Below are 11849 nucleotides of genomic sequence, written 5' to 3' on the forward strand. Positions count from 1 at the left end.
AGGAAGGGACATAGCGGGGTTGAAGCTGGAGAACTTTTACCTTGAAATAGCAGAGCTTGGAGGTCTCGGTGCTAGGCTGTGCTGTGACAGGGCAGCGGCCATGTCAGTTCTGCCTGCTCGTGTGTTCATTTGCCAGGGGAGAGCCGAGCATCTGCGCGAGCTGGGCCGAAGCCCAGGGCCTGCTCGCCTGGAAGAGGCCGAGAGCGGGTGCAGAGCCCGGGCCGGGGCGCTGCACCCTCCCGGGCCCCCAGGCTGGGGCTGAGGAGCTCCCACAGCCGGGCTGAGGGAGCGGGACTGCACCTCCCGGCATGCCCCGCGGGGCCCCGCCTCCCTCGCCGGCACTACACTTCCCAGTGCGCCCCGCGCGGCAGCGCCCCCGGCGTCCCGCGGCGGGGCGGGCGCGCAGCGTGCCGGGAGCGGTAGTCCCCCTGCGGCGCGCGCGCGCCGCCCGGCGAGCCGGGGCGTGTCCTCGGGGGTATATAGCCAGCCGGAGGGGCAGGGGGCTGCACTCTCCCGCCGCCGCCCCTCCCTCCAGCAGCTTCTATGCAATCCTCGGCCACCGCCGCTCCCCCCTGCGTTGAGCCCGCGCCGGCCTCCCAGACTAGGTAGGGCCGCGCGGGTTGGCCCCGGTTACGGTGTGTGCGAGTCGGGGACGGGGGGTATCAGGGGAGAAGGGGGGGCGCCTTCGGGCCGCAGGGTACCGGAGGGGATGGGGGGGTAAGAGGAGCCGGATTTCCTTAGGGGTAGGGCTGGGGGTGCTGGTCGGGCTGGCGAAGCTGCACACCCCCCCTCCCCTCCATTTCCTCCTCGCCGTTTGTGGGACCTGCCTTCCCCGTCCCTCCCTCGCCGTTTGTGGTACCTGCCTCCGCCGTCCCCCCCGCCGGTGGTGGTACGTGCCGCCGCCCCGCTTCTCCGGCGCCAGCTGGGCCCGCGCGGCTCGCTCGGAGCCACCACGTGACCGCTGCGCGGCCGCCGCCATCTTTGTTGGGGGCAGCCGAAGCCGCGGGGCGGGCTGGGGGAAGGGGGTGGGTGTCACGTGACCGACGGCCCGTGAGGAGCCGCCGCCGGGGTTTGGCGCCAAGGGCGGGGGGCGGGGCCGGCGGAAGGCGGGAAAGGCCCCATTGTCTGCGCGGGACCGGCCGGGCAGGGCCTGACAGCCCCTCGTAGCCTTCCTTCCGACAATAAACACCGAACTGCGGAGCTTGAGCCCGCTCGAGGTGGATGAGCACCTCTAATCCAGACTCCTAGTGCTGATTTTGCATCCCCGAGAGCTCAGCTCGTGCCGGGAAATGAGTGGCTGGATGTAAACGTGAATTAAAAAAACATTCGATTTTCTGTTTGCAGGATGGAAGAGGAACTGGCAGCTCCTTCCACATCCACAGACAAGACAGACAGGTGAGATGGGAGTTGGAACTGTCAATTACCAAATAACACAAAATCCTGGAGTTACTGAGTGGAACACAAAGGTCACCCTTCAGATTGATTCTTAGACTTGGAGTCTTAACTCCCATGCATGCTGTAGGTGCTGAAAACCTGTGCTCACCAGTGGTTTGCACAAATCTTTTATAGCAAGGCCCTTTCAGGGACTGATACATACAAAAATACTAGCTGTTCTTGAAGTTTTTGGGTCTTTGATTAATGCTGGAGAGGCACAAGTATGCCGCTGGCATGTGATAGATGGTATTCCTATGGGCAGCTTCTCATCCCAGTATGTGAGATACTGGGCTGAACCTTGTGGAAATGAAGCTGTGTGAGATACACTCAATTGAAGCTGACACTTGCATCTGTCATTCTTCTCAGATGCACCATGCTGTGATATGAGAAGTTTTAACTTGAGTTTATTTTTCTTGATTCAGCATTGGCAAATGAATCAGTGGTGCTCTGTGGTGTGTTGGTGTGCAGCTTCTAAAGTATGTTTTTCAGCAGCCTTTTTCACAGCAGATTGTGATAATTGCAGTGATTGGATGAAATTGCCTATCTTCCCTTGGTGTTGAAGCTATCAGTTGTTTCAGATTTACACAAACAAAACCAAACAAATCCCACCCACCCTGATAGTTCCAAACACTCTAATGTATGCCGCTCTCTTTTCCATTAAACAGACTAGGTTTTGAAAGCTGAAATTACTTTGAAAACTAGCAAAAAATTGTATTTCATTTGTTCTTCCTACAGTATGGATGTGGACGGAGAATCAAAGAAACTATTGGGTTTGGGACAGAAACACTTGGTAATGGGAAATATTCCAGCTGCTGTGAATGCATTCCAGGAAGCTGCAAGCTTACTGTGAGTAGTAGAATGTTCTGTGTGTTTTTGCCGGGCTTGGGCTTTAGCTTGTCTCTTCTGATGTGGGTTATGCAAGAAAGATTGGGATTTTTACCTAACATGTTTATAATTTAGAATGCAACTGAGGAGGGGGCAAACTATTTAAAGTCATCCAAGAGTTGGACAGTGCTGTAGCTGGTGTGCAGTTTAGGTGGCTTTTGTGATAGGCATTACCAATAGAGTTGCCTAAGGAGGGAAAGGGATTTGATAGTTTGTTATGCAGGTGTCTTCTCTAGTAACTTGTTCACTAGTCTTGGTCAGTCTCTGTGAATAGTACTTTTTGAGTTACAGATTAATTTCCTCATCTGGACGTTGGAGAGCCATATCTAGCTGAGAGAAGCATTCAATATTTGTTTAAAGCAATGGGAAATGAGCCAAGAAAGTAATCCTTTTCTCTAGGAATAGTTAATGTTCAATTTCACATATCCAAATCTAAAGCAGGCACAGGCAAATAATTCTTTATTATTTTTGTAGGGGTAAAAAATATGGTGAGACAGCGGATGAGTGTGCAGAAGCTTTTTTTTATTATGGAAAATCTCTCCTGGAGTTGGCAAGGTACGGTGACAGTTTGTCATTTGGTGAAGAGTGTGTCTGGTGTAACAGGATTTCACTCCTTTCTGGACAGAATTGCCCTGGGTGTGATGGGCTGTGGCATTGAAGCTTGTGCAGTTCAAATTACGGTATTAAAAGATTCAAGGGATAACAAACTCCTATTCCCTTTAGAATGGAAAATGGTGTGCTGGGAAATGCCTTAGAAGGGGTACAGGTGGAAGAGGAAGGAGAAAAGGCAGAAGATGACTCTGCATTGCCAGCTGCTGATGGTATGTAAAGCTGCCTACCCTGCCATGGAGGCACCAGGCTGTGTTTTCTTGTTGGAATGATCCAAGTTTAGTCCACTGGTATCTTAGGTAGCCTGAATCATTCTATTGAAACTCTTGGCAGTCTGAATGGACTCTGTTTCTGTTTGGTTTTTTTTAGTCTTGCTTAAAGATGAGCAAAACCTGTAAAACATCTTCAAGGGGCTGGTCACTGAAAGCATGTGTAAAGGGTCACCAGGTGTCTGTCCTGAAACACTGCATTCAAACTTGCTTTCTTAAGCTTCACCGCTGACTCCAACTGCTTTGTAACCTTGTAGCAGTACAGTGTGTGTAGTCCCACAGGTCAGAGTCTGTACAAAGTCCCAAGAGCAGTGGCTATTTTATACTCCCCGCAGCTGGAGAGGATGCAGGAATTCCTGTCCATCCAGACTGTTAAAGTGCTGGCACCTCTTGCTTAGCTGTGACTAAAATCGCTGCACAACCGCACACTGCTTGAGCGGCCGCTTGCAATGCTGCAGTCTGGGGAAGGGGAAGGGACTTGTTTAGATCAAGTGGCTATGTTGGTTGTCTGCTAATTCCTTGTACTTGGAAAATGAAGCTTTTAGGAAAGTCATCCAACTTGGTAACAAACCAACACACTTGAGGGTCTTGAGGGTGGTGTTGTCAGTGCCCGTTAATGTCTTTATCACTAAACTCGAAGAAATGTTTATGCTTCCTCAATCATGTAGAAGAAGCAAGGGAGGAGTTGAGAGAACAGGTTTATAACGCCATGGGGGAAGAGGCCAAAAAGTCCACAGAGGAGTCTACAGTACTATCTGAGAAGGAAATCAAAGAAGAGGATGCTAAAATGAAAGAGATTACAGAAGAACAACCCAAAGAAGCAGCTGCTGACAAGGATGCAAAGCCCAAAGAGGTTGAAGAGAAGACTGAGATTTCTGTGGGAAAAGAAGAAACAACTTCAGAAGAACAGAAGAAGCAGAAGAGCTTCTGCTCTTCAGAAGAGCAGAAGCAGGTGCCTGTGAAAGAGGAGGCAGCTGTGGAAGAGAAGGAGGTAGAAAAAGAGCAGAAGACTGTGCCTGAGGACAAGACAGAGAAGGCAACTGAGGAGAAGGAGAGAATGACAGAAGTGTCAGACAAGAAGGCAAAGGCAGCTGGAGAAGAGGCTGAAGCGGGAGAAGTGGCTGTGGAAGAGAAGGGAGAGATGGGAGAGCAGTCAGCAGAAGCAACAGGAAAAGAGCCAGCTGTGGAGAAGGGAGAGGCTGTAGAAGGGCAGGCACAGACAGCTGTAGAAGAGAAGGCAGAAGCAGAGGAAGCAGCTGCTGTGGAACAGAAAGAAGCTGCAGAAGGGGATGCAGAGGTGGCTGAACAGAAGGCAGAAGAGAAACAAGAGCCAGTACAGACAGTTACAGAAGAGAAACCAGGTGAATCTAAAGAGACAGAGTCTTCAGAGGAACCTGTGCCCACAGAGGGCAAAGAGCCACCTAATGACATGAAAGAAAAGGCTGAAGTTGCTGCTAAGGTAGAGAAAGAGGAAAAGAAAGATGACCTGATGGAAGAGGGAGAAGGTAACACTGAGAGGAGAAAAGTACTTGTGGGTGGATGACTTGATGGATTTGGCTAACAATGGGTAAAAAAGTGTTCCATTCAGAATTTTCTGTTTGCCTTAGAATAAGGAAAAGGCACAGTAAAGGGGCCCTTGAAGGACTTTACATACAAGTAAAGTTTCAAGGAATAGTGAATAGTCTCGGTTTCTCTTGACTAACGCTTAACTAACTGCAAAGCAAGTCTTACTTGAAGGCAAACTGACAGCCCTGTGAAATGTGTAAGCAATGGCTAGGCTGGTGGAGAATACTGAATGGATGTTCACTTGCATGCATCTGGGTGTATTGCACTAACCTTCACATAACTTGAAGCACAAATTGCTTCTGGTTATAGCTGTGTTTTATTTCAAATTGGTGGTGAAAAAAACAAGAACAGCTGAACACATAAAGCAGTAAATTTACTTCTGGTGGAAGAAAGACTCCAATGAAGAGTTCCTTTCTAATAGTCATTGCTAGGGAGAATTTAGTTAGAAAATCTAAACTTGATTTGCCAAAGCCTTATTGCTGCTCTAGTGCAGTCTTCTGGCTGTCCAGCTTCTGCCCTTCTGCTTCCCTGCTTCATAATCGCTGTTTCCAGGGCTCTGTTGAAATAAGACTTGCACCCTTTGCTGCAGCAGTACTTTGTGGCCTTAGTGGGCTTGTGCCTTCTATTGCACAAGTTAATTGATGAACTGTAATTGCAGCTTGGCTTATCAGTAACTCATCTTCACAGGCAGTGCCTTACTTCAGGAGTGGCAAATATTCAGACTAAACAGTCGTGGACCCTGGAAGGATTTGTTCTGCTAAGAACAGTGAACACTCACTGGCTGAGCAGTGGCCTAAGAGGGTGTCTCTGTGGAGAGAGGATCACGGAAGATAAACTAAAGAGTAGTTACCTGTTCCTCACCCTCAGTGCTGAAAGGCTGCTTGTGCACACATACTGCTGCTTTTTGCCCCAAGTCTAGGAGTGTGAGGACCCTCTGGAACATCTGGTCTGGTGCTGTGTCATTCCAAACTCCTCCCACTACTTAAATCTTAGCATCCTGACATCTCTTCTGTTTTCCCTTTGTACACAGTGACGTCATGTTTACAGGTTTGGCCCTCTCAGTGGTGGGTGTGTGCTGGAAGTTACACTAGTGAGTTCGCAGGCTCTGTAGTCTGCCCCCACCCTCAATCAAGCTCCTGTTCTGGAATTAGCCAGAGATTGTGATACAGGAATTATGTGTGTGACTTCAGCCTGCAGACCAGCCAGTGCTCTGAAGTTATTAGCCACATTCCTTCGTGCACGTTTTCCCAAAATTTCTGCTGGTAGAACAGATGATGTGATGCTTCTGCATAGTGTCAAAAGTCAAATTAGTGTACTACACAAGAGGAGGTTCATTAACATTGACACTTAAATCCTTGATATGAGGATCATGAACTCAGAAACAGACTAATTTGTGTGCAGCTTGGCAGCTATCTTGCTGAGAACACTTTCTGTAGCGTGAAGTTCAGCAGCTGGCCAGTGCCTCTAGGGCTGCTCAGGACCTTGTGGCTTCAGTGAGAGCTGACAACAGATTTGTGAGAACTAAATTCTATGTAAGTTTCTGTTGTGGACAGTAAGAAGTTAAACTTATGGACTGCTTTAGTCTGCAGTGCTGAACGGTGTCAGCAAGATGGCTGCTGATGCTGAGACTTTAATGTATATGCTCTTCTTACATCCCACCTCTAACCTGTCACTGGAAAGATAACGGCTGGGTATAGCATATTCTGCCTGACTCCATGTTGAGCAAGCACAGTAACAAAAACTGTCCTCATGCATCTACTTGCCTTCTAGAAACAGAAGAATCTGAAGAGGAAGATAAAGAAAATGATAAAGCTGAAGATGATAAGGAGAATGAATTGACAGTGGAAGACAAGGTGAGGTTGCTCTGACACCAGTGCTTATGGAAGGATGCAGTATTAGGCCTAAATATGATGTTGATGTCCTTCTAAAAGCTTATTAGTGTTTTATTTAGTTCTGTGTAGGAAAGTACTTCTGAAAGCCAATATTGCCTAGGAATGGCCAGTGTTAGGCCTAGTCTGCACTGTGGCATCTAGCTCAGCTGTGTCTGTAAACATGGGTTTGTTCAGCTGCTCTGACACAAATGCTTGTGGTGTGCTGAGCTAATGTGGCCTGGTGGTGCAGGGGCAGGCAGGGAGAGCTGTTCCAGCCTGTCTCTGGAGTTACTTGGAGCAGTTGATTCTCTGCTTGTCTGGTAGTTTTACTGTACATGTTGAAGTCTCCTGGTCCAGTAAGCTGTGATTAGGATGGGAATTGTTTGAGAAGCGTGGTGCTCCTCAAACGTGAGATGTGCATTGATGCAGCAGTCAAAATGCCTGGAAAAATCTGCAGCCTCATAGGGGGTGGCACTAAGCATTTGAGATAACTGTCACTTTCTCAGACTATACCAACAAAGGTCAAAGTCTCATTATAAAAGCTGTACTTGATTGGTTCATCTAAAGAGAACCTTAACCAAGATCTTGCTCTTTGGATAATACTGGTGCTTGGTGCCCTGCTTTTTCTGGAAAAAATATAAAGCATATCACAAAGCAATGCAAGTTAACGTTCCATTGAAACATCTTTACTCCAGGCAAAGGCTTAGTTGATGCAATAACCTCTTCTGCATTTTCTGGTTTTGTTTTGTTTTTTCCTTCCTAGTGGTGAGATGTTTACCTCTTGCAGAAACTGATTCCTTGATAACACTGGTTGGGAATTTAGTGGTGGTGTTTGATGTGATCTATGACCAAGTCATTTAATCTGTCATGCGCTTCTGGTCTTTACAGGAAAGCGAGGAGGATGAAATTGGCAATCTTGAGTTAGCCTGGGACATGCTGGAGTTAGCAAAAGTAATTTATAAGAGGTAAGGACTGAAGTTCTAATTTGGGTATATGCCACAGAAATTCAGTGTAAATTGGATGGTGGCATAACCAGTTAGAGAATGTGGCATGCTCTGATCAGGATTTGGAAACTATTTTTTTCTTCTTGCTATAGACAAGAAACAAAAGAAGCTCAGCTCCATGCAGCTCAGGCCCATTTGAAGTTAGGAGAAGTTAGCATTGAATCTGGTAAGTAATGTGAATTCTCACGTGTAAAGTGTTTGGTTCTACTTTCTTTCACTGGGTTTTGTACTTTAAAGTGAGCAGATGTGAGTTAAGACTGTCAGGATGAGAAAAAATTAGGCTCATCATGATAGTTGCAGCCGTGTGAGAAGTTTTGGAAGTAATTGTTGGTGCCTTAAGTAGGATAGTCTGCTTTTGCAGAGCAGTGAGGAAAAAAAAGTTTGAGTAGGAAGCAGTGTGTTGCCAGGTCAGCCTTGTGTTCTGCTTTCTGAAGTGACCAAACCTTGCTTGTGAACTTGAGAGACTTGCTGAAATTGTCATGAAAAATAGTTGTCCCTCTTAGACCATCCCAAATCCTAAGTTATAGTCAGGAAAGACTCTTGTGTTACACAGCAGAAAAAAGGAGTAGGAAGCATGCCCCAGGTTTGTTCCTTGTAATGTCTTGCTTGCTTTTAATTTAAAAATGTGTTTTCATCTTGTTAAATCCAAATGTATACGTTCTCTGGGGCAGGTGTTGGAAATAATCCAACAGGTTTCTGGGCCAGGGCTGCAGACTAAGGGTCATATCTTATGTCACTAGAGCACATTCAGGGAGAGCTTAGCAGGAAGGTGGCACTGTCCTTAGGTCCAGGTCTGTGTTGCAGTTGTGACTGGTTACATTCAGTTCCTGGTAGCAGGTAAAGCAGGAGGATTTGGTCCCTGCTTTGACTTGGCTGCTCAGTTTTCTGTGCTGAAATTAGACAAACCACTTGTGAGAGAATCAGAGGAGCTGGCCTAGACATTGTCTCAGGGGAGGCACTGTTGTCACCTGACAGCCTGAAAGCAGCCCAGCACTGCTGCATTCAGTGGTGGTTCTGTTTGCACACTGTATAATGTGTAACAAAACATGGAGTAACCAAACCAGGGTTTAGATGGTGCTGCTGTGGATAATTACTGAGGTTTGTAAAGACCTTGGGGCTTTCTCCTGTAGAAAACTACACGCAGGCAATAGAGGAGTTCCAGGCCTGCCTGGCCCTGCAGCAGAAGTACCTGGAGGCTCACGACCGGCTGCTGGCCGAGAGCCACTACCAGCTCGCCCTGGCCTACCACTACAACAGCGACTTCGACGAGGCCGTGCTGCAGTTTGGGAAGTCCATGGAGGTCATAGACAAGAGACTGGGTATGTGGAATTCTGAACTCTGCCTAGTGAGTTTTCACAAGGCAAATTAGTGAGGGGTGCTCGTTGTCTGCTGTGTTGTGTTTTGGCTGAAAGTGGTGACAGACTACACCAAAGGCAGAATTGTTAAAACTGTTTGTTGGCAGATAGATAGTTGCTTCTGAATTGTGGTAACTGGACAGTTACTTTGTCTTGAGGTGTTTTGCCCTGATAACTGTTTCACCCCAGCAATACTGACTGAGCGGATCAAGAAGGCAGACGCTGGGTCCCCTGAGGACGAGAAGGAGATAGAAGAACTGAAGGGACTGCTTCCTGAAATTAAAGAGAAGATAGAAGATTCAAAGGAGTCACAGAAGAGTGCAAAAGTAGCTGAGCTAGGACTGAAAGCAACTCTGGTGAGTGTGTCCTGAGGTTTCCTTTTGACCCAGCCCTTCTTCCAGTGGAACTTAAGAGTAAATCAGTAATGGGAGGAGCTCAGACTTGATCAAGGGCTGGTGATTGCTCAAAGGTATTACCAGGCTGTGGTTGTGAGAAGGAAACAGAGGCAGCTGACATTGAAAGAGGATATTTAGTAAGAGCCCTGATAATAATTGTTCCAAACTAAACAGGAATTTGATAGGCTTCTGTGGCATTTAATGTATCAGGGATGGAAATGATGGGCCAGGCACATGTGGAGTGCACATTGCATCTGTCCTGTGCAGAAGTGCAGAATCCAGTGTTGGGATGTGAAAGACTTGGGCTTTCTGTATCTCACTCAGTTCACATGTATCATCTGCCATAGTTTGTTTTTTCTGCTTTTCTTAAGGTTGGAACTACATCTGGCTTTGCACAAAGTGAAGACCGTGGTTCTGTGTCCACAGTAAGTTAATCTAAAATGAATGTTGTTAATTCTCATCTGCTCTAAGGATTACTGGTTGCATTTGCTCATGTGTCAATGCCTGTCTTGTAACAGATTCCAGTAAGGAAAGGAGCTGATGGTGCATCTCAGTGTGTAACAGACATATCTCATTTAGTCAGGAAAAAGGTGAGTCCAGAAATGAGTTGTTAAGCAGTTTGTTGAAGTACAGCTGGCTTGCTCTGTGTAATTGGATTTGTCTAAAAAGTATTTTTTCTTAACGTAGTTGTATAATGGGAAGACACTCCAAAAGTAAAACCAGTAGTGTATGAAACTGCTTTCCACTGGGAAGCAATCAGTCTGGGAGTCATCTGGCCTCCAGGAGACCATTCTTGGTGGTTCAGCACCCTGCCAGACCCACACTGATGTAAATCTGACCCAGTTGTGTGGCTTCTGCGGGTGTTCTGTAAACAACAGAGGTTCCTCTGCTGAGGACCCTCAAGAGCAGAAGGTTACCTGCAGATCCCAAGAAAAAGGCAATCAACCAGGCTGGGCTGGGTTCCCTTCTTTCCAAAAGGAAACTGGGAGTTGGACTTAATAAATAGTCAAGGCACACTGGTGGTAACGATAAACTGCCTCTTAAAGATATCAGATATTGAGAACTTGGTTCCTTTAAATATTATGTGTTCTCTGCTAATAAAAACTTAAGATCTTGCAGGGGATACTCTCAGTTCTATGTTGCCTCTATTCTGTTGGCCTGTCAGTTCAGGTGTGCTGGAGTGATTTGGAGCTGCTGCTTTAGATAATTTCAAATGTTGTAGATGCCGTAAGTCTACCCTGGAACTGTTACAGACTCAGTGGTTGCACCTTTTCTTGCCAGAATGTAACTAAGGATAACTCAGTCCTGGAGATGCTGGCACCCTAAGTGTCACTGTGGTTGAGACAGTGGTGTCAGAGCATCAAAGCTTTGGTTAAACCCCAGCACTGGGGAGTCTGTCCTGAGCCTGGCAAGCAGAGGCTGGGTAGATGATGTGCAGTGACAGCTGATGCTAAATTTCTCAAAAAGATTTAAACTTTGACTTGTACTTAGTGGAGATTATAAACAATTTTGTCTTCAGAGGAAACCAGAGGAGGAGACTCATCAGGGAGACAATGAAGCCAAGAAATCTAAACCAGAACCGGCTGTCAATGGTGGTGGTGGGGAGTCTGTCCCCAGTGGAAATGAGGTTGCGGAAAAAATGGAAGAGGAGGTGGGCAGCTGAGCTGAGCCAGGAGTCTGGGCCGTGCTTTTTATTTTATTTCCCCCCCTCTCTGTTCAGGGATGGTTCTGTCCCTGGTAGATGTCCTGGTTTTATTGCCTGCTGTCCTTCACAAGGTTTACCAGAGGAGATGAAGAATATTCCTAATGAGCAGGATGCATGTTGTGCTGTGGTGCTGACCCTGCATGGGCTGGACAGACCCAGCTGTGGAGCCTTGTCACCTCTGGGGTGGGACAGAGACAGGTTCTGGGTGTTTTTCTGCTGGGCTCAACTCCAGCACAGGGTCTTCCCCCAGTTTTTAATGTTCCTGGGTTTTATTACTTACCCCTGGGCTGCACTTGTTACTCTCAATGCTTTAGGATAGTGGTGGGCTCTGGTGACTGGCAAAGCTCACATACGTAAATCTTCAAATTACAGAACCCTTGGGCTGCTGCATGAGTTGGTGCTGTAAGACTATGTCTTGTCTTTTAAAAACAAACCCTTATCTTCTCTTTTAGACAGAGAAAAGGCCACAAGCAGAATCAGGGGCTGCAGTTGAAAGCACAGTATGATAATGGTTCTTTAACCTTGGACACTCCTCTCCTTACAAGGAAAATGGTTTTGTATATAGTGTATTTTTTCACTTTTTGGCAACTTTTGTATGACTTCAATAAAGATTGTAAGCAAATGGTCCCTGTCTTGACCTTCCTCTGCTCCTGGCTGTCCCCCTGGGCTGCAGATCTCAGCTGTGGCCCACTGCTGGGCTCATGCTCCCTTCAGCTTCAGCATTTCTCCCCACATTCCTTAGGCAGGAGCAGAGGG

The 11849-nt window shown here is 47.2% G+C and overlaps 1 protein-coding gene across 1 annotated transcript; it reads left to right on the plus strand.

Moving 5' to 3' along the window:
- Nucleotides 1-454: 454 nt before the first annotated feature.
- NASP (nuclear autoantigenic sperm protein) lies at nt 455-11715 on the plus strand. The gene is made up of 15 exons (XM_088060293.1): nt 455-605; nt 1345-1395; nt 2170-2280; nt 2794-2874; nt 3043-3140; nt 3866-4702; nt 6534-6616; nt 7523-7599; nt 7731-7804; nt 8769-8957; nt 9183-9349; nt 9760-9813; nt 9907-9978; nt 10908-11039; nt 11546-11715. The coding sequence occupies exons 1-15, from the start codon at nt 544-546 to the stop codon at nt 11597-11599; spliced, it is 2142 nt and encodes a 713-aa protein (XP_087916419.1). The 5' UTR covers nt 455-543; the 3' UTR covers nt 11600-11715.
- Nucleotides 11716-11849: the final 134 nt, after the last annotated feature.

Source organism: Pseudopodoces humilis, chromosome 10 (genome assembly GCF_049639895.1).
Source record: "Pseudopodoces humilis isolate 2021_Gansu_Grassland_sample_001 chromosome 10, ASM4963989v1, whole genome shotgun sequence".
Taxonomy (NCBI): domain Eukaryota; kingdom Metazoa; phylum Chordata; class Aves; order Passeriformes; family Paridae; genus Pseudopodoces; species Pseudopodoces humilis.

Coding starts and splice junctions, on each gene's coding strand:
- NASP (XM_088060293.1), top strand. CDS start 544: ATGCAATCCTCGGCCACCGCCGCTCCCCCCTGCGTTGAGCCCGCGCCG. Junction 7,600..7,730: donor GCAAAAGTAATTTATAAGAG/GTAAGGACTGAA, acceptor TTCTTGCTATAG/ACAAGAAACAAAAGAAGCTC. Junction 7,805..8,768: donor AGAAGTTAGCATTGAATCTG/GTAAGTAATGTG, acceptor TTTCTCCTGTAG/AAAACTACACGCAGGCAATA.